The 21,589-nt window shown below is 49.9% G+C and overlaps 2 protein-coding genes and 1 long non-coding RNA gene across 3 annotated transcripts in view; 1 reads left to right on the forward strand and 2 right to left on the reverse strand.

Moving 5' to 3' along the window:
- The window catches only part of SH3PXD2B (SH3 and PX domains 2B), a 69,077-nt gene that overhangs the window by 39,996 nt on the left and 7,492 nt on the right, over positions 1-21,589 (reverse strand). The window contains exons 2-3 of the mRNA XM_027901403.1: positions 17,442-17,522; positions 75-150 (exon numbers count right to left, since the gene is read on the reverse strand). Of these exons, the coding sequence (XP_027757204.1) occupies positions 75-150; positions 17,442-17,522 (157 nt within the window). The remainder of the gene's footprint in view (positions 1-74; positions 151-17,441; positions 17,523-21,589) is intronic.
- LOC114066603 lies at positions 3,246-20,825 on the forward strand. Its single transcript, XR_003573217.1, has 3 exons — positions 3,246-3,319; positions 12,355-12,358; positions 20,813-20,825. It is a non-coding gene; the product is annotated as an uncharacterized LOC114066603 (long non-coding RNA).
- The window catches only part of STK10 (serine/threonine kinase 10), a 71,620-nt gene continuing 57,276 nt past the window's right edge, over positions 7,246-21,589 (reverse strand). Inside the window, exons 20-21 of the transcript XR_003573209.1 lie at positions 12,228-12,233; positions 7,246-7,258 (exon numbers count right to left, since the gene is read on the reverse strand). The gene's annotated coding sequence lies outside the window, so the exon portion shown is untranslated. The remainder of the gene's footprint in view (positions 7,259-12,227; positions 12,234-21,589) is intronic.

Genomic DNA, 21,589 nt, shown 5'->3' on the forward strand with positions numbered 1-21,589 from the left:
CACACAGACTGGGAAAAAGCTCCTGCCATGCCAAAACCAGCATGGTTTTTGCTGGAGCAAAACCACTCTCCTACCTGGTAGAAAGGGGATGATCCTTTGCTTGGGGTCCTTCTGCCCTCCTTCCATCGGAAACTTGTCCAGCATTTGCATCTAGAAAAGGAAATGAAAGACAGGTTACCAGCAGCCACAGATGAGCCCGAGGAGGACCTGCCTCCCCCAGGCACTGCAGTCTCCTAGGGCAGCACTTCTTCCCCAGCCTCCCTGGACAAGCCAAGGTCTCCTGCTTTCCATCAGTCCATGAAAATACAGGAGGACACCCCATCGCCGATATCCCATAAAACACCCACACTGCATTATGGTGGAGAGGTGCCTCTGGCCCTGCTCTGCCTGTGGGGAAGGGCTTGGGAAAGCTTGTGACTGGAGAAGGGCAAAGAAAACAAGCTGCACATCTGATTGCTGTTAAGCTACGCAATCCCTGAGTCACTGGAAGCTTTCCCCCGCCTCTGTTTGAACTCGAGCTGAGGATCTCTCGCTCCCAGAGCACTGTGAGCCTCCAAGGCACAAACGGTGCAAGCTGTGTTTTCTCCCATTAGCACGTGCCTGGGCTGACCCTCTGGCTAGATCTGCTCCCACCCATGTGATCCCACCAAACCCGTCCAGAACTTCAGCCCAGATCATCTCCATTTCCCTTTGCCTGGCTGAAAGTGCCTCTGGCAGCAGCTGCTCAGCGGGGGGAACCTCTCACTGCAGCCCCCCCGCCCTGCCCCAGCCCAGCCCGGTGCCACCAGCAGCACCCCAGCCAGACCAGAGCCCACATCAGGGCCTGTGTGGGTTGGCACCATTATGCCTGTCACTCACAAGCTCTCTCTCTTCTCTTGCTGGAGAGAGGAAAAGAGGTGGTGAGGTGCCTGGAGAACCCTCCAGCACGTACAGGAAGAGGAGAAGATGGGGAAGCAGCAAGGCAAGGACTCGGTCCCACAGATGCCACATAGCCTGGCTGCCACATCATGCAGCTCTGGAGGAGGCAGCAGCAAATACTAGTTCACCAGTTTTCCTACGCATGAGCCTGTAGGAAGAACAGCTAAAACACTCAGTCCAAAGAAAACAAGCCCAGCGCTGGCTGTAACCACTGCAGGCAGTTTGGGATAGCAGACACAGGAGCACACATCGGCAGAAACGCAGCCCGTGGCTGATGGTTCTGCTGCAGTGATACACACACACACACAAGCACGAAACTGCGACCAGAAAATACCAGCTCCAGACGTGAGAGATGCCCCAGAGGCAAGGAAGGTCTCCAGAGAGCTGGCAGATCTCCAGGCTTTGAAGTGCCCTGCATCTTTTCTGGCCCATCTTAGTCCTGTTGACTTTGCAGGATGGGGACTACAGCACAGGTTGCTGCACTGCTCTTCCCCAGGAAAGGCAAGGAAAGCAGGCCCAGCTCTGGAAAAGGGATGGGAAAAGCGTAAAAGTGCAGCAACTCCACCAGGCCTGGAGGAGGGATACACAGACAGGCATCAGGAGATGGTCTGCTGAGTCCAGCACCAAGAACACCCTCCTCCACAGCCATGGCAGGGAAACACACTCCCCACCAGGCAAAAACTGTGGAAGGGAGGTGGTTGGCACGGAGAGATCCCAAAAATCTTCTCTGAGGGAGGGTTTCCATCCTGGCTACAAACAACACTGCTTGCATCACATTCCCAGAAGGGGCCATCCAAGATCCTGGGGAGACAGGCAGACAGGAGGCAGAGAGACACAGCCCTCTGGAGCAGTGCTTTCCCCGCCAAGCATAGGAGAGCACAGAGAGGCCAAGTCTTGCTCTTAACAATGCACTCAGCCAGGTTGGGAAGAAAAAATAAAGGGAAAGAACCTCAGACAATAATTCTATTGTTTATACCCTTCCAAGACTATTTTTAAATATTTGTGGCAGAAAAGAAAATAGCAAAAAAAGACTGGAGTGGATGTAGTTTAAAGCATTTTGGCGTGCTTTTATTACGTGGGAAGCTGTTGTATCACTCTCTTCACTGATCCCTTGGCATCAGGGAGGGGGATAACAGGCTGCCAAGACTCTGGCTCCCAGATCCAGGACTGGGGCACGCAAGCCCAAGTGATATATGCAGTCCACAGCCAGGCTCCCCACAACAGAACGTCAGGACAACCCATGTTTATCCACATTTATCTCCACTACCAATTTATCTTATCAATTAGCTGTTTTTCTTATTAACCCAGGAATGTCTGGGCAGTGAGTGTGCCTGGAGTGAGTCAGAGGTCTGTGCACACTGTGGGAGCCCACTGTCCCCATCCCGAGCTGTCCATTAACAGGGCAGGCGATAACGCCGCTGGGGATGGGGAGCCTTTGAAAAGCAGCTTTGTACTAACAGGCAACACGTTGGCAGACAGCTCCTTCATCAACAGGAAACTCGTAAGATAATATCCTAATTGAATCAATTAAGAGTGCAGTGGGCTGCAGGGGATCCCAGGGAGAGGGGAATGTACATGCTCAGCAGTATTCCCAGGAAGCAGAGGGCTTTGCCCAAATAAGAGCTGATGGTGCGGTGCCAGAGGGATACACCATGCAGATGGCACAACCCCAGAGATATGTCTGCTGAAGGAGCAGGGCCTCAGGTCTAACAGCCTGCAAGCAGGCTATATCACTTCCCAGCTGGAATAAGCCTGGGGAAATCACTGCCAAAAAAACACAACCTCAGGTCAAGCGCCAGTAGGTAATAAGGTATGTCATCACTTTGCTTCTTCTCAGCTTTCCACAATACAGTGGAAGTTTTCCCTCTAAAATATAAAGGTGACAGAAAAAAAAAAAAAAGATTTTCATTTACATCTGGTTTAAAGCAAAACATCACAGCAAACCAGTGAACACCAAGGTCCTGATTCTCCCAAGAACAATGAACCAGAAGGGCACAGAATTACTCCTGCAGCAAGTCCTGGGCAGCTGGGGGACTGGGGGATTTGTCTTTTGTGAAGCTGCTCTAAAGCCCAGATTCTCCATGACTGACCATCAGGGCTTGTGTGGCACCTACTAGGGCTATGGAAGAGGAAGACAGTCTGTGCCAGCTTCTGCAGGTGGCTCACATCCCTGAACAAGTTATACCACCACAGGCTGAGGGGTGATGAAATACCCAGGCAAGGGAAGCAAACTCTTCCACTCTTGCACTACACCAGGAGCTGATGTTGGAGCCAGGCCATGAGCCATAATCACAGGCATGGGGTGAGGGAAGTTCCCCCTCTCTTATCAAGAGCCAATGGGCAGAAAGTGATGCACAGGAAGTTCCACCTGAACATGAGGAAGAACTTCTTTACTGTGCAGGTAAAGAACACTGGAACAGACTGTCCAGAGAGGCTGTGGAGTCTCCCTCACTGAGGATATTCCAGAACTGTCTGGACACAATCTTGTGCCATGTGCTTTGGGATGACCCTGCTTGAGCAGGGTGGTGGGACCAGATGAGCCTCTCTGGTCTCTTTCAAACTGACCCATCCTGTGATTCTGGGATTTGCTCTGCCTGCTTGACAGAGGTTTGGTGTAAAACCACATTCCCCTTTGCGGTCTAGCAAGCGAGAGCTGACCTAATCCATGCCTCCAGCAGACATGCCTGTTATCCAGAGCAGAGAAGCCAGCTTTTGACATCACCCAAAGGGAAAAAAATTAAAAAGAGTTCAACAAAAAGCTTCACAGTCGGGTCGAGTGCGGTGGCAGAATTACAAGAGACTCTTTGTGAGAGCAACAGCATCCCTGCTGAGAGAAGGCAGCAGTGTGCCATGGGGAAAAGATGAGTCTGAGCCAAGCCTGCTCTCATCCCACAGTCCTTAACTCCCCATCGGCCCCATCCCTTGTGAGCCGGAGAATGCCACAGGCAGCCAGGAACACCACGTGTCCCAACGTCCCTGTGGTGGCGAACTCCAGATGAGGACATTCCCATGCACTGCTCCCCCTGACCTCCACGTGCTCAGCTGGCCATGAGCCACATCTCCTCTTACAGGAAGAATGCAATTCACCAAAGGACAGCACCTCACTGATCCTCAGACGCAGTGGGAAAGGGATGCAGGTCCAGCAGTCGCCTGCCATGACAGGAGCACCCGTCCCTACGGGGACATGATGAAGGACACAGTTGCATGCTGAGAACTAGAGACTTTGTAAATGTGTTCTGCAGATCAAAAGCACTCTTGAGCCCTGGAATCAACTGGTTTGGGAAATATCTGCCAAGGAGATAGTCTGGGAAAGAGAACGACATCTGGCAGCAGCTCACAGGCTACTGATGTTTAGTCTCTTTGCGATCCTATGAGAGGCACCTTCCCTGCATCTGTAAGGACTGTCTGTGAAGAAAAAGGGGGTGAAAAATACAACCACCCAGAAGACAGAAGGACTAACACAGAGCAAGCTCAGCCCTCTAGGAGAGCTCAGGAGGTCAGTCCCAGGGAAGGGCTCCGGGGTTGCAGCACCATGTAACACCCCTTTCCATGGCCAAGGAGAGCTGGGTGTTCACAGACAGGAGCGGGAGCTGAAAGGCAGAACAAATGAGCAGTGTGACGAGTTCAAGTGCATTTTACACATTACCAGGCAGAGGCAAAGCTGGCCTCCTCAGCACTAGGAAGTGCCATCACAGAGGCTGGATTGTGAAAACCTGATGGAAAACTTTAAGCATCGCTCAGCAATAGACAAAAAAAGAATTAACTGAGGTCAGAGAAAAAAAGGGCCACACAAATTGGCAGCAGCTGCCACTGCAAGAGAAATTTCCTATGAAATCACAGGAAGCATTAGACAGACACTGGTGCCTGTGAAGAGCTCCCTGGCACAGGGAGCAGCAGGCACGGGGTTGGGCCAGGATGCAGATCCGTGTTCATGCTGCCCCCCAGGCACCCCCAGGACCAAGCCACAGCCAGGTCTGTATTACCTGTGTTACCCCAGCAGGTGCTGGCCCATAACCACATGGATCAAACCTTGAGCACCTGGTATTTCACAGAATCACAGAATGGTTTGGGTTGGAAGGGACCTTTAAGATCATCTCGTTCCAACCCTGTGCCATGAGCAGGGATGGGGCGCTGAACAACCTGGTCTAATGGAAGGTGTCCCTGCCCATGGCAGGGTGGTGGAACGAGATGAACTTTAAAGTCCCTTCCAATCCAAATCATTCTGTGATTTTATGATTCTATGATTTTTGGAAGGCCCGAACAACTCCTGCTTGTTTTCCCTCCTTTTGTAAGCCTCTAAAGAACATATTTGGGAGAGACTAAGGAGAGAGTTTAGTTTTAAAAAAAGAAAACCTTGGATTTGGAGGAGAGCACTGAGTGATCTCCATTTACACAGCCCCCTCACAGAGCTGCTGATCGCTCTGTCTGCTTTTTGGGTGTTTAAAATATATCGCTTTTTCCTTTCAACCCATTGGTATCAAGTCCTAGAAGTCATCATTCTTGTTACAGTACTTTACTAATCCATTTTCCACTTAATTCCTGGTCGCTGCAGCCTCCAGATGGCATTTGGGTAGGCAGGTCCCAGGCTGCAGAGATGAGCACAGAACACAGCAGCACTTCATGTGGGCACTAGAAACAGAGCATTAACACCCCCAAAGCACCAACCCTGCATCATCCATGATTCACCACATTGACCCAGCTGTGGGAAGTGACTCCTGCTGGTAGATGGGCAGAGGAACAGAACAGGAATACCCGGGGGTGATGCTGGTCTGTGCCGCTTCCTCTTCCCCATCCCGTCCATGGGAACATCCCTCCAGCACAGCTGGGGCTGTGTCACACAGGAAGCACCCCTCGAAGAAGCATGGGAGCAGGGAAGAGCTGGCACAGCCTAGTGCCAAAGACCACAGAACCACCACCACCACCATCGCCGGAGCTGTCACTGCTGCAGGGAAGGCTGCACAGGCAATCTGTGTTCACCTACATCCTCCTCTCTAGCATCCCAAAGCAGACATGCTTGGAAGAGCAGGAAGCCATAAGATTTAGTTTCTATTGTGGAAATGGAAACAACAATGGAGAAAAACCAACACATCTGCCCAATTTCAGGCGTTGAGCAGCCGGGGCGGAGCAGGGGGAGGGCTGTGCTCATGTACTTATTTAGTGTCACACCTGACATGGTGCTTCACCCCAACAGCCAACTCCATCAAGCCTTTCAGCAATGGGTCACAGAGCAGCTCCATGCACACACCACCCCACTCTGAGCCGCTTGGCAAAACCTCAAGATGGCCTGCCCCAGCTCCTCCCCAAAATAGCACATGATCTGATTTCTCTTCGACCCCTCCCTTCCAAAAAACCTTCCCCACTCAAGATGAGGAGAAGCAGAGCGATGCACATTCCTTCTCTGAAATTAATGCAAAGTCTTCAATCTGTGGCAGGCCCAAACATGATGAGACAAAGGAGGAGGCAGCATCTAAGTTACAGGTAGGGCTGCAAAACTGCAGGCTGACCCCTTGGGAGAGCACTGCTGGTCAGAAACACCACCCTCATGACCCTCTTCTTGCATCAGACTTCTTGCTAACCTGCTATTTTCCCTGCTGTTCCTTCCCTAAATGCAAACCCCATTTTCCAAATGAGCATAGTCAGCAGAAAAGCCAATATGGTGAGATTTTTGTCTCCACACAAGGAAGGATTTCATTTCACTTGGGCTCATGGTGGTGTCATCAAGAGCAGCTCCACAGCAGCTGGGAGAATTATACAAGTGAAAAACAAGGCACTGCAGCTCCCTGAGGCTTAACTGGTCAAAACCACGCTCTCCATATGAAGATAGATACACCTTAGTCCTCAGCATGACCGTGCTCATTTGTGCTCTTCCCAGCTGACAATAAAACTCTCTGTCTAGCAGAGACAGGAGCTGATGGAACTCTGGAGCCTCACAGACCAGTTCAGCTCCAGTGTGAACCCACCAGCATCCCCACCACACCTGCACCACCAGCACATCTCCCTTATGAACCACGCTGTCCTTGTATTCCTCCATTTCCAGAAAGGGTGGGATTGAAAGGTGCCAAGCTCAGAAATGCCCAAGAACCCCAGCTTGGGCAGGAAGCCTCTGCAAATAGTGCATTCCCACTGTGGGGAAGTGCTGGGGCCGGAGCCAGGCACTGCCACCATCCACATGACAGCAGGACAGGACTGGGAGCACTGCAGGGTTCAGACAGTCCCTGACAGAAGGCCAGAGCTCACCAAGAAACTGCACTTATTGCAGACCCAGACTGTTAAGTGCTGTCTGGTGGAGGAGACCAGCCCCCACGGCTTAGGGAGGAGTTAATGCACTTACCAGGGAGGGCTGAGCAGGTGCCGAGGAGCTGGGGAACGGGGAGCCCCACAGGGAGCCCTTGGGAGTGCAAAAAGCAAATGCAGCTCAACTCCAGGGGAAATGCCATCCTAACCCGGGATATTCGCCCTTTGCCAGAGCCCGGAGCCAGCAAACACAGAGGCACCCTGGAGGAACCCCAGCAGCAGGCAAAGTGCAGCAACCCTGCTGCTTTCTGTGCATTTAAACACGAGAATGCAGAGTTCACACAAAATTCAGCCCAAACTGCCTACCTTGGACTGCACCTGCCCTTTTAGGATCCAGCCAAGATCAAGCAATGCCAAGGGTTTCCAGCATAAAACCTCTAAGGAGCATGGGCCCTGGCAGCACCGTCATCTGAGAGCTCTTCTCAAAGTGTCATCTCACCACAGAGACACAAAGAGAGAAAATGTGGAAAACATCTGGCCAAATGCACTGACTGGTAAAGTAACACCCTGGTTTGGGGGCTTAAAGCAGCCACCTGTTGGCAGGTGGAGTGAAGTTGACCCCCAAACAGAAACCTTGGAGCTCCTGGGAACTTTTCAAGGGGACTTTTTTATTTCCTGGAGCTAGGAGGAAAACTGGAAAATGCTGATTTGCCAAGAAGAAAATCAGCAGATGAGTGAGTATCCATTACAATTAATGTTTCAATTTTAAACACTAAAACCTAACTGCTAAAATTAAAATGCACCTTTTTTTTAATGCTTTAAGTGACTCACCAAGGGGAAAGCCTTTTAAAGAAAATTAATAGTGAAAAACCAAGAGAACTTCAGCCTGCAGCACAAGACAGGGACAGGTCTCACCTCCATCCTCCTCCTCATTCCTGGCTCTCCAGGAGCCACTCCAAGCTTGCAGAGCTGTTTTTCTACCAACCTGGGGAGAGGGATCAGTCCCAGAAGGGTCTCAAACCTGTTTGCAACCAAACCACTCGCTGAGGGAGGTATTTCTCCCAGTCTGCTACAACAAAACGTCTTCTTCCTCTCCAAAAAGGTCAAGTACCAGACCATGGCTGATGCTAAATGATCAGCTTGCAGAGGAAAATGGGAGTGCAAGGAAGTCTTCATAAGGTACACAACAGCACCTTCTGTATTGAAAAATACCTGGTTTGGCTAAGGTAATATGGTATCAGCACTGAAAAATGACACTCAAATTAAAGCTGCTTCTTGCCCAAACCCTAAATGTTCTATCAAAGGCAGTATTAAAACAATAAATTCACCTCCCTTAATTATACCTCCCAAACCTAATCTCCAAGATCTCCAAGATCTAATTTCCATGCTGCCAGGTAAAGACAGCCATAAACATCATTTATAATTCACTACTCAGTGACTCACTCCGACTGCAAAGGCCTCGAGATATGGTACCAGTAAGGCAGAAAGGCTCAGGGAAGGGGAATTACAACAGGGAAAATGCTGGCTATCCTCCTGCCCCCTGAGAACATTTCCACCCTAGGTTACTGCTCACACTGCAATCCCAGGTAAAAACAGAACATGGAAGTTACCACAGAGGAGGGCGTAGAGCAGCACCCCACATCCCAGGGATGTGTGGGAGCCATGAGGCAACGAGAAGATGAGCAGAAGTGAACAGAACAGCACTGCAGCACCCCTGTGGCAGTGGAGGAGCAAAGCCTCAGCCGCTGGCAGGAAAACCATGGAGTCAGCATGGCACCACGGAGCGGACAGGCTGGCTGCCGGAGCCCTGCTGCATCCACCCACTGGCACCATGTCACATTGTTCCCTCTCCACTTTCTGGCTAACAAGGTCCCCCTCCCGGCTGCCTGGAAGCCGTGAGTCATGGAGGAAGGGCAGATCCTGCACACCCAGCCTTGCTCAACCCACAGGGTCTCCACCAGTCCAGCTGATGGAATGACATCTGCAGCTGGCACAGACCTGCCTTTCTCTTCCCTCCCACAGGGTGCCTGCCACACACCCAGGAAAATTCTGTGCTGGATCCCAGCAATGGGAATCAGGAGACAGACAAGCCTCAGGGCAGAGAGTGTGTAGGAGAAGGGGAAAAAACATGCAGGAAAGTAAGAAAAAAGGAGCATCACTTCTTGGATGGAGCAGAGTGCTGGGAAGGGCGAGGAAGTGGTTAAATCCTTCACTTGTGCCCGGGTCCATCAGGACCCCGGGAGACCACTGCAGAGGCTCACACCTTGCTTTGCAAGGGGATTCCAAGACTGCAAGACATCCTCCAGCAAAAGCACTTCCAACAGGCAGCACAGGAGCAGTGATCTACAGCACTGTGGTAGACCTATGACAGCCTGATGTAATCCACTGAAATGCATGGAAGAGAGTGAGAAATCAGGACTGCAGAAAAAAACACGTCGTCCCTTTGACTTTATCACCTTCCTCTACAAGGACAAGCCCAGAACCACCATCTCCCAGCTCTTATTTCCCTCTTCCACTCACCATAAAACTGCTTCCACTTCTTAATGCCCATGATACGTGGGGTGGTGCACGCTGCTGTCCACACTATATCATATGGATTTAGCAAAATAAACAGGTCCTGACCATTTTACTAAAAATCTACCACTCTGAGACACAGCACTCCTTTACACTGATTTACTGCTATCCATCCTCAGCTTCTCCCCAGGCAGCATCAATCAGCTTGAAAGTGGTTCATTTTGGATCCAGGGCTGCTGCCACATGATATAAATTGCAGGTCTTTCCACCAGAAAAGTGGGCTGTGTTAGACTGATTAAGAGCAGGTGGAGACGCTGGGTCTTGCATCAGCCTAGACCCACAAAACCTCACCAAAATCCCCAGTCACAGACAGGCACCTGCAGCAGGGCCCTGGGCACCTCCCCAGGGACAGATCCCATGGGCACTGGGCAGGGGAGGGACCACCAGTGAGGTCCTGCCATCCTGGAATCCTGCTCAGCCCTCCCGGGAACGAGGCTGCTGAATTTCCAGAGTTTATTCAGTAAGTAGCTGGGGAGTGGACGGGCATCAGCTCACCCCTAACTCAGGGAGAGGGGTGTAACCCCTCGCCTCACGTTACAGGACAACCTTTAAACATTGCATTATCGAAAGACTCACCAAATAAAACAACACTGGATTGTCAGCACGAGACCTTAGCTACATCCCCAAGGGATGGAACTTCTATCCTCCCCATCCTTCTGCCTCCCCCCTCCATGGGTTGTACTCAGGCTCCCCTCTGGATCTCTCATCCTGCAGTGCTTCTCCTGAGATGTACTTCCCCTGGGGCTGGGAAGCAAAGGCTATGAATGTTGTCTCCTCCAGCTGCGCTGCCAAGTTTCCAGAGGGAAGGAGACCAGGGGTGCCAACAGGGATGAATGAACAGAGAACAGGCTCAGGAGCCAGCCCTCTTTTGCCATCGGTCCATCAGGGCAGCGCCAGGCGATGCGTCTGGGAACAAGGGACAACCTGATGGGAGCAGGCAGAGAGGGGCTCAAAGCAGGAGTGTGTGGAGCTGCACGCTTGGAGAGAAAGGGAAGGGCAAGCAGCTTGGAACTAACCAAGAGCCACAGAGTGCTGTTCTCAGCAGCTGCTCAAGAAAGCCTTTAGCTACGAGAACTGAAAACTATTTCTCCTGCAGACACAGATGCCCCAGGTGTACACTGGACTGGGAACCCTCCTCCAGCACCAACTCTCAGGGAGGACAAGCTGCCAATTCCCAGGGGCAGGCACAGCTTTCAGCAGCCCTGCTCTCCTGCCAGGCACGGAATGCAAAGCGAGTCAGGGTGCCAGCCCGGGCCAATTATAACTCAGTGACCTGCCTCGGCACCAGCACGCACGGGAATGTGCCGACTCCTGCTGCCAAACGCTGGAAAGCTATAAATGGGAGACATTTGGAAAGAGAAAACATTAAGGAGCCAACTTTTAACTAGGTTGAAGTGCGTTGGACTGTACATGTTCTTTGTGGAGGGAGAGAGGAGGGGAATGATGGAGATCTTAGATGCACTGCTGGAAAAATACTGGTGGTTTCTTATGCAGACAGAGGTTGTCCTCATTTAATGGAAAGTGTTTCTCCTTCTCTTGAGTTCCATTATGGGAATTCACTATTTCTACACTTCTGCACAGGGTGTTTAAGCTGCTGGCTCTCAGAGCAGTCTGGGCACAGAGGAAAAAGCAGTTGCTAGTGCTCTGTAGCAGAAACCTCACCGTAGGAAGCTGTGGGTTTTTTCTTGTCCTCGGTCACGCAAGGGCCTGTCTTTCATGATCCAGCTGCCTAAGAGCAAGATCCTGGTGATTTATCTTTGTGGCGGGGTGAAACCACGAAGTACATTGCACACGCAACTGCACAGAATTTTGCTGAACTCCACAAACCCTGGAGGAAAAAGAAATCCCCAGAGTGTTGAAATAAGATTCCTGTTATGCAATAGCTATTGAAGGAGCGCTGTTTACAATCCCTGGACACAAAAAGGCATCCATCTCCCAAAGCCACAGCCTGGTAGAGCTGCCTTAGGGCTTTTCCATCAAAGAGGCCGCCCAGATCAGGCACCACGAAGGAGAGGGGGGAGATTCAAGGAATGCCCTGGATGGTGTTCCCACCTGAAGGAGCCTTGTGCTGTTTGGGACACATCACTCAGCACGCCTGCCCCTTGTTTTCCACCTCTGAATTAAGATAACAACACTCCACCTTTGTGAACTGTGTGCCCTGGCAGGAGTCCAGGTTAAAGAGCAGAGGAGGAGGAGGAGGAGTGCAGGCAGAGGGAAGCAAGCACAGGGCTCACAATACTGGAAGAAATGCAAGAGGCTCATTTTCATTTTTCAAGAGTCCAACTGCCTGAAACAAGCTGATGAGAACAATTCATCTTTTTGTGCCAGCTATAGTCTTCTAAGCCCATTTTAATGTGGTGTTTTATTTAAAGACAGCCTGAATCTCTAACACACAGACTTTTCCCTCCTTCCCTGCCTTTGCCTGGCGCCTCACACAACAGGTGAGGAACCCCCTCCAGAAGGCCTAATCTGTCTTCCACATCAAGATGACAGGCACAGACCATTGCCTTTTGCCAGTTTTCTCATAGAAGTAGGCACCACTTCAACAGACAATTTATTTTTTGGTGTTACACACAAAGCTGTTGTCCTGAGGGCTGCATGACTCTGTCCAAGATGACATGGCTCCAGGTGGGTCAAAGCTGAAAGTGTCCAGCTAAGAACCTGAAGGACATGAAGCAGGGCTCCTGCCCAGGGACAGCACAGGGGGCTGGTAATATCAGGAAAGATATAAAAGGGTTGGGCTTGGATGTAAAGATGTTTTAGGAATGTATCAAGAGAACAGTGGCTCTTGGTCACCTCAAGACTTGAAATGACTATCATCGTGGCTGATGAGCTCATAATTACAGAGTGGGGAAAAAATGTTTCTTTTTGGGGGTTTCCATAAAAAAACACGAAAGACAAGCCAAAATGTGTTCTCTAACCAACAGTCCTTACAGCCAATGGTTTCAAGAGGATTCTTCCAAGAAACTTGTTAACCTCCTGCCGAGTGATGCATCCAAAGTGATCCAATAGAGCCCTGCAGTCACTGCACAGCTCTTCCCCTGCCAGCACAGATGGAAGCATCTCTCAGGCACACCAGACCCTGATCCTTTATCTCTGTCCACCACGTCTGATCACCAACTTCCATGCCAGCAAACACTCCCAGCATACCTGCCAGCCCCAATTAGTGTCCTGGATACAACTGGCATCCTTGCAAACATCAATCTTACTGCCTTTATTTCTTAGGAACAGATTCCATCTGCTCCCAATAGCTCACATCTGGCATAATGAGTGTTATGCAAGAGCCTCAGTCCTATTTGAAGGAAATTATTCCTCCAGCTCAGAGATTCATGCAGAACTGAGTTTGGTGTTTGCAGTTACAAATTTACTACGAATCATACAGTTACAATACGTTGCAAGCTTTGGAATTACAATTTTATCTTTCTTAATCCCTAAAATGTTGCCCTCATGTAAATTGCCACATGATGGAAAACATTTATGGAGCAAACAAGGAGGAGAAGCAGAAGGAACCTGAGCACAGAGGATCTACACAGCAAAAATGCTTCTGAGCTCTGCCCAGGTCACTGTGAGATTTCTCCTGCAAGGAGTAGGGTGTAGGAGGTGGAGTTGACCCTCAGCTTCATCATTCTTTTCTCAATTTCACCACCTGACATAGAATACACTGAGCCTCCCTGGGGTGACCCCAGAGCAGGAAAGGGCATAACCTGCACGATTCCCAAAGGAGGAGAACCACCACTTCATCTGCTTAAAACACTGGCCTGGGACTAGGAAGAAGCAGCAGCTTGTACCTCGTGCTGGGATCCAAGAGATCAGTTGGGGAAGAAGTGTTGGTCACCAACCCTAAAAGAGAAGGTGACAACCTCCTGCGTGACAGTGAATGGCCCTTGGTGTGATCAATGGAATGGAAACAGGTAATTAGGCCAGCCTTGGAAGGGAAATGCAGGGTGGTGCTTGGAAAGGCTGCTGTAGTGATGAGCTGTAAACCTGGACTTCTGCAGGAGAGGGCCAGGTTTGGGCTTGGGCACCAAAGGGTAGAGCCCTGCAAGTCCACAGTACTCGGGCCAAACCTCTAATGCTCTCACCTGGTAACAGCACAGCCTTTGTGGCATTGCTGTGACCGGCAAGGTGGCTTTAGACATTCCCCATTTCAGCACAGGGAACACAACTGGTCTGACATCTCTGCATCCAGACAGATGCAGGAAGGATTTTTTCATGGAAAGGGTTGTCAGGCATTCGAATGGACTGCCCAGGGAGTCAGAAGTCGCTGTTCCCTGAAGGTGTTCAGGGAACGACTGGACGTGGCACTCAGTGCTCTGGTCTGGTTGACAAGGTAGGGATCAGTCAAAAGTTGGACTCGATCTTGGAGCTCTTTCCCAAACTAAATGATTCTGTGGAGTCAGAGACCAGTAAACTCCAGGCTTCACTCCTGTTTTGGCTCAGCAGATGGTTTGTTTTGAATGTCATTCCTGCCTGGCTGGGGAGGGAAGGACACTGCCCTCCGGTTGCAGTGGGAGCCGGCGAGGCTGTCAGTATTGAGCGTGCACGTGTTTTACTTGGCCCTACTCCTAAAATAATTGTTTGGCCACAATGGAAGGTGACAAGCAAATCAGCTGTGGCCCCACAGGGAACATCAGGAGAAAATCCCCAGCCACTCACATGTCTGTGGCTGTGCTGCTCTGAACTGCAGCATCACAACAGCCCAGGGTCAGCCCCCACCAGCCCTCACTCCTGCCCCACCAAGTTCCCCTCTTGGATCAAATGTCTTCCATCTCACTGACAAAGAAGACTCACTGAGAGCAAATGAGGGTGCACCAACCTTTACCTGAATATGGCCAGAGCTGCTCTTGAAAAAACAGAACCCTGCTCAGCTTCTGACAGGAGCGTGAAAAGCACAGCCAGAATCACTGGGAACACTGATATTAAATTAACAAATATCTCTACGCAAACATGCATGTACTGCAATTGCTCAAGGCTGTAAGTATGAATAAATTTGGATGGATTTTCACTGGATAACGTGAAAGACAGATTCTTGACACAGAGATCACCTGCGACTCAAGTTTCCAATTCTTCCTCCAACGCATCAAAAGATCATCAGACCTGGACCTGAGAAAAATATTTTCCCCTCTTACTGTTTTCAGAAGCAGCTGAACCATTTTAGTCAGTCAGGGTTTTCTGTGGGGGTTTTGTGGATTTTTTTCTTTTAATAACCAGAGGCATGAATAATTTCCAGCATGGAAAATTCCTGCCTAAAGAGCTAAAACTGGCATAGAATCATCCAACAGTCACACAATAAAGCCCTCCAGCAATGGCAACAGTCAGTGCTACCAGGCCTACCTAGAGCATTTTTTTCCACTGTGCTAGGAGGATCTGTTTCACTCCTCGCCTTTCAATCCAATTTCCACTGTACTGCACCACAAGTTTAAAATAAGGACACCAGGAAGCATGTGCGATAAGGGGGAAGGAAGAGAAAAACCACAGACTCCTTCATTCTTTCAACAGAGACAAAAAAGAATGGTTACTTTTTATTTTTTTTAAGAAAAAGTTGCAAGGAACCAGGAAGGGGGAAGATGTTTGCTTTAAACTTTTTCATCTGCACCATAATACATATATAGATATAATGTATATATAAAGTACCTCTGACTCCAAAGGTGCTCCAGGGTATTTTGCAGAGCCAGTTTGAGGCTCTGACTCCAGACAGCCCCCAGTGATGGCACTTCCCCTTTAGGAGCATGCATAGATCCAGCCAAGATGGAAGGGGATGGAGACAGGAAGGATGGCCACTCTTCCCTAAATTCTTTCCTTAAGAGGAGCAAGGCAGCTCAGGGAAACAACACAGCTAGAGGCACCATTTTATCAAATAAACCCCAAAAGATTGTGCCTGCCTTGCAGCAAACAACAGAATGAGCTTGGCCACCACCTTGGAGCACCAGTGAAGATAAGATGCTGTGGAGAAGGAAGCACGAGTTCCATTTCCTTCCAGCCCTGGCTGCTGCCCAACAGCTGTTCCCTGTTTATTTACTTTAGTATTTCCTTGGTTACACAAGCAGCTGCACACAGCTTAACCCCTGCCTGCACCAGAAGCTGCCCGTGCCACCCTACCTGGCCTTGCCCAGCAGGATGATGCAGGGCAGCACCACAGGGCAGGGGATGGACATCCAGGATCCTGCCAAAGCCAGGCTCTCGCTGGAGGTGGCCTCTACATGGTCAGGTCCCCTGCTCTGCAGAAGGTGCCCTGTTGGGCAGGGGTCAGGGCACCACTGAAGTGAGCAGCATCTCACACAATCCCAGGCTCCACAGGCTGACCTGAAGCCAGGCTGAACCTGGGAAAGCCATCTGGATTCCCAGGAGCTTGCTTTGCTGGGCAGGCTGTAACTTTAGCGGTGTCTGGATGCAGCGATTTCAGGAAAGGAATCCTCATTCCCAGACAAGCACTGCACCCTTTGAAATACAACCTATAGCAATGCTCAGTGTCATGTGAGTGGGATGCTGGAGGCAGAAGGTGCCCAGCTTCTCTCCCGGTCCCACAGAGCCCAGGAGGGACATGCCAGTGGCCCTTCTGGCAGCTGCTGCTGATCCATAGAACACTTCACGCATTTTTCTTTTCTCCTCTGCACAGAGCCTGTTCCAGCAGCTCAGTTTGTGTTTTGGCTCATAAAGCTCAGTCAGACCCCTTGGCTCATCTCCACCAAGGAGGGGGTGGAAAACACGCTTTGCCTGCTCACCCAGAACACTGGTTTTGGCTTTCTGCAACCCAGCCTGTCCCAACTGCCTTTCCAGCCTCCTCCCTCCCAGCTCCATTTTCCTCCTGGCTTCTCCCTGCACCAGGAGGTAAATGAATCATAGAATGGCCCAGGTTGGAAGGGACCTTACAGATTATGTAGCTCCAAGCCCCTCTGCTGTGGGCAGGGACACCTTTTACAGGACCAGGTTGCTCAGGGCTCCATCCAACCGGCTCTAAACACTTCCAGGGATGGGGCAGCCACAGTTTCTCTGGGCAACCTGTGCAAGTGCCTCACTACCTTTACAGGGATGAATTTCTTCCTAATATCTGATCTAAACCTACATCAGTTTGAAGCCATTCCCCCTTGTCCTGTCACTACATGCTTTTGTAAAAAGCCCCTCTCCATCTGTCTTTAGGCTCCCTTCAGGTACTAAAGCAGATGTTGCCAGCTGCCCTCTGGGCTGGCATTGGCCCTCCCCAGAATGCCAGTCAGTGGGACACCAACCCAGGGAATCAGCACTTTTCCGTGGCAGCCCTGGTTTAATGTGATAGCCGCTGGGAGAGGCATGGTATGAGCTCCACAGGAATGGAATTTGGGCCTAACTTTAACAAAATCCTCTCCCAAAGCAAACAGAAAGACCCCAGTAAAACCCCCACCAATTGCACAGATTTCTGTTGCAGGAACTCAAACACACCAAAGCAGCCTTGGGCACACTTAGCCCAGAAACCGACAGCAGAACATTAAAACTGGGACTTGCAAAATACCCAGGGTTGTTCCCACTGATGTGTAAGGGGTACCAGAACGAAGAATCCATCCAGTTTTTGAGGTTGCTTTTTTCTTGCTTTCTCAAGGATGCCTGAAATTACGGTTAGGTGGCCTCAAATCAAAGCATCTTCTGGTAGATCACAGAAGGCAAGGTCAGCATAAGGCAGAAACCGCACAGCTCAACAGACCTTCCAAAGTTGAAACCCCAGGAAGTGGATAAATTCTTACCTGCAGGTCGAAGAACTTGCTGTACCGTCGGTATATGACCTCTGTGGATCCATTGGACCAGGTGACCTTGATGATGTACACCTGTAGGGAACAGAGGAAGGAATCAGAGAGGAATGACCCAACAACCCACACCACAACCCAAAGCTGTCAGCACAGCCCCCAAGGCTGGGTGTAAACCAGGGAGTTCACAGGAGTGCTTAAACTCATTTCAGAGATATCAGAACATACGTTAATTTAAATTATTAAGCTTCACTGCTGCAACTTAACTGTCTACTAAATGCTTATGGCTGAGAACTGAGACAGCTCCCTAGCTCAAAATAGGGGCACACACTAAATGTGAAAGGGCACTTCCATGTAAAAACACAGTTCAAGTCCCTCCAGACAATTATGAGTTAATAACTGAGCCTTGGCCATCCCATCTACAGCTGCAGCATCAAGTTTGATGCCAAAATTCCAGAGTGGCCCCCACAGTAGCCTGGCTGCTGGGGCTGGGGCTTGCAAGACCTCAAGCCCCCAAGGTCTGACACTCCACCTGTTCTGCCATAAGCAGCTCTGAGGTTCTGGGTTCTTTCTGGGGTGCAAACTACCCTCCTGATTCTTAAAATGCTACACAATCAATCCTAGTCATTGCAGGTTATTCACTGATCATATGACCAGGCTCTTACTGGTGATAAATCCAAAACAAAAAACAAAACCCAGCCCATTTCATCATTTGTTCTTCTATGAAAGACAACAAGCAAATAGAAGAATTGAGAAAATTCTTTATCTAATGTCATCACTTGTTGTTCACAGAAACCAAAGATAACCCTTGATGAGATGCCAGTGTAATACTCAAGTGATGCAAATCTCAAATTGATAACAGATTGACTGAGCAGAACGAGGGCACAGTCATTTTTTTCTCCTAACTCATGTCCTCATTTCCCCCAGAAATTCGAGTATCAACTCACTGAAGCAGGAACAAAACATTAAAAAGCCCAGGTGAAGGGACCTGCTAGAACTTCAGCTAACACAATAAGGCATGAAGGCTCTTAGAATGCTGATGTTTTGATATTTAAAACAAAATCCCCTCAAAAGTTTCACAAGTTTTCTCACTTAGATCCCCATTTTTCCAGATTCTGGAATGAGACCAATATCCCAGCCCAATATCGAAACTCAGACCAGGAGATCACGTGGATAACACAACAATCAATTATTTGAGCTCATCAAACCTACTCAAATGTTGTACTAAAAATTTAAGCAAAACCTCACTCTGCTGCTCAGAGGACTGGCACAGCATGACCCCCTGAGGTGAGGAGACTCCTGAGGAATGTCAAAGTCCTCCTGGTGGAATCATTTCCAAATTAAGAAAGATGAAGCAAGTTCTTATTGCTAAAATAAAGAACTTCCCTACTTACAACCCAGCAATTCAACATCTACTTCTGTTAAACCAGATGATGAGCCCAAACACAGTTGTGAGCTGGCTGGGTGTCACAGCACCACCAACCTCTCCCAGACAAAATCTGAATCTCTTCTTTCATTCACAAACTCTTAGTTCTGAGCCGAAACACCTGCACTTTCTACGTGTTAACACAAGGAAGACAGAGGGCTCCTGCAAGACAACATCTGTGCCAGCTGTGGAGACCTGGATAAGACCACGTTCTGCTGTGAGGGGGCACCACAACATCAGCAAACTGTTAACTTGATGCTAAGTGAGCGTCCAAGCTGCCTTTACCCCCATCCCAGGACTTGCCGGCAGGCCAGCATGAGCTCATTTGGGTTGGAAGCTCAGCTGATATCCCAGCTCTCTTACCAGTCTACAGCACTTCACGGGGTTATATCACCGCTGGCTGCCTGCCTGGAGAAAGCCTTCCACTGGGGCAGCAGGAAGAGCCAACTTTTCTTCATTGTTTATTCCTATCCTGCCTTTATTTGGAGTCAACAGCTTATTAGACTGGGATTTTAATCAGGATGTGGATTTACTCAAGCCAAAATGAATTCAGAGCTCTTAAGGGTAATAAAGCCATGAGATTTGAGGGCACACCACACTTTACTGCAACCTTTGCTATTAGGGAAGGAGTATTTCTCCTAAGTGCTGAGCTCACTCCTATTTTGCTGAAATGCAGATCTCCCAGGAGTCAGGGTAACAGTTTCTTGCACATCCCGTTTAAACAGCAGAAAGGTCTCCAGGCATATCTCCTCACCTACTTATGGAAAGCAGAAAAGATGGGGAAGCCCACAGGAACAGGACTTCCTCAGTATCTACAAAATCACTGCCTCAGTAAAGCTGGATTCCTCTTTCTTTGGGAATATCTCTTGTCCTCTCAACAGTCCCATCCAAGGTATTCTATTGACCAGAACCATCACAGATCTTGGTCTCTACCAATACCTAATCCAGTCCCTGCTGTCCTGGGGTTAAAAAAAGATACCAGAAAACACAACTCAGGTGCTCTCAAATAATGACGAGAGTGCAGATTTGGAAAGGCATTAACAGTGCCCTTGGCCACCCAACGATGGTTTCCAGAGGCACTGGAGATGATGAGGCACCAAGCTCACACAAGCATCTACACATTGCCCTCTCAGACACTTGCAGCAATCAAGACAGTTTTGAAAACATTGCATTTGGTCCAAAGTTTCCCCTCCTGGCCTGACACTGCACCACGTCCTGCCAGGAACAGCCACCATTAAGCAGCAGCTTTTAAAAAAAAAAATCCAAATTTTGTCCTGATAGGAGCCACTCCATCAGCTGCTCCCTCAGCCCCCAGTCCTGCAGAGGCTGCTCCGAGTTCAGGCTTTTTCCCAGCCTGGCTGCGTGGGTGAGAGCATGTGGAAAGAGTTATTTCATGGGTCTTCTCCAGCTCCGATTTCTACGGTCCTTCAAAGAAATAACACAGAAAAACCACCAGCAGGCCTTTTCCGTGGAAAGAGCGAGGGGATCTCCCAGGGCTGCAGCTGGCACTGCCTCTGGGACATACACCCATGGGGAGCACTGCTGGGAATGGGGGGGCTGCCACTTGGATCCCTCTCCAATATTTCCTCACAGAGTGGGGAGAGCCGAGCAGATGGCAGGGAGGCAGCGGGCGGTCGGATCCAGGAAGGGGGCTCTGCAACCCCATCCCGTGGGCTGGGCCCCTGGCCAAAATCAACAAGCAGAGCTATCTAAATATTTACAGCCTTTCCCAGGCCAGCAGCAAGGTCTGCACCATGGAAGGGAACTAGCTGACTTGGTGAAACTCAGGAACCCTCACCTCCTCTCCCTTCCTCTGGAAAGGCCACCCTACTCTGGCCCCTCCCAGCCCTGAAAGCCTCCATCCCTCCGTTCCAGCCTCCATCACTGCACATGTGTCACGCCAAACCCTGCAGCGAGGGCTGATGCCTGAAGGCAGTGGGTCAAGCTGAGCTTTGGAAGAGGCAGAATCCACCAGGACTGAACCCTCCTCAGCTTCACTTAATTCATGGGTTGGAAAGAATAGCTGAAATTTGTATCTGTGTTTCCAAAATCTTTGAGATGCAGCTCACAGCATTTGCCCTCCTAAACCAAGGCCAGAGGAGAGGCACAGAGCTGTCAGGGCCACTCCAATACACCCCAAATCCTGCTTTCAGGTTTAAAGGAGCCACAGACACCCCCTCCATTTCCCATCACTCCTCTCTCTGTCTCCAGCTTCCCTGCCCTTGCGCCATGAAATGGTCCCATTGCAGCGTGTTATGGAGGCATTCCTGGCGGGACAACCTTGTCAGAACCTCAGCAAAGGCCAAAGCAAAGAAGCAAGGCCTGCCCTCCAATCCTTGGGAGGACAGAGGCCACAGGGACAATTTTGGAGGTGCGGGTGGATTTTGTTTAATGCCAGATGAGAGGAGCATTTCACACAAACACCAAATCTTCTCCATGCTCCCATCCCTTGGAGGGTGGAAATGGAAGAGATTCTTCAAAGAAAATGGAAACCTGCAGATTCAAAAGGCAGAATTATGACAGTTTCCATGGGGATTTGGCTCCCAAACTCCCTGGGATCTCCAAATTCCCTACACTATAAGTAACTGGTCACATACCAACTACTCAAAAATTACCAGTTGAGAAGTGTAACATCGGGACCATTACTGCACAATATTCTCCTTGGTCACATTAGAAAACAAGTGCCATAAATGGAAACATAACATGGAAAAAAGCCCAGGGA

This window comes from Empidonax traillii, unplaced genomic scaffold, assembly GCF_003031625.1.
Source record: "Empidonax traillii isolate 1590-97213 ecotype Southwest subspecies unplaced genomic scaffold, ASM303162v1 scaffold22:size5013007, whole genome shotgun sequence".
NCBI classification, from domain to species: Eukaryota; Metazoa; Chordata; class Aves; order Passeriformes; family Tyrannidae; genus Empidonax; species Empidonax traillii.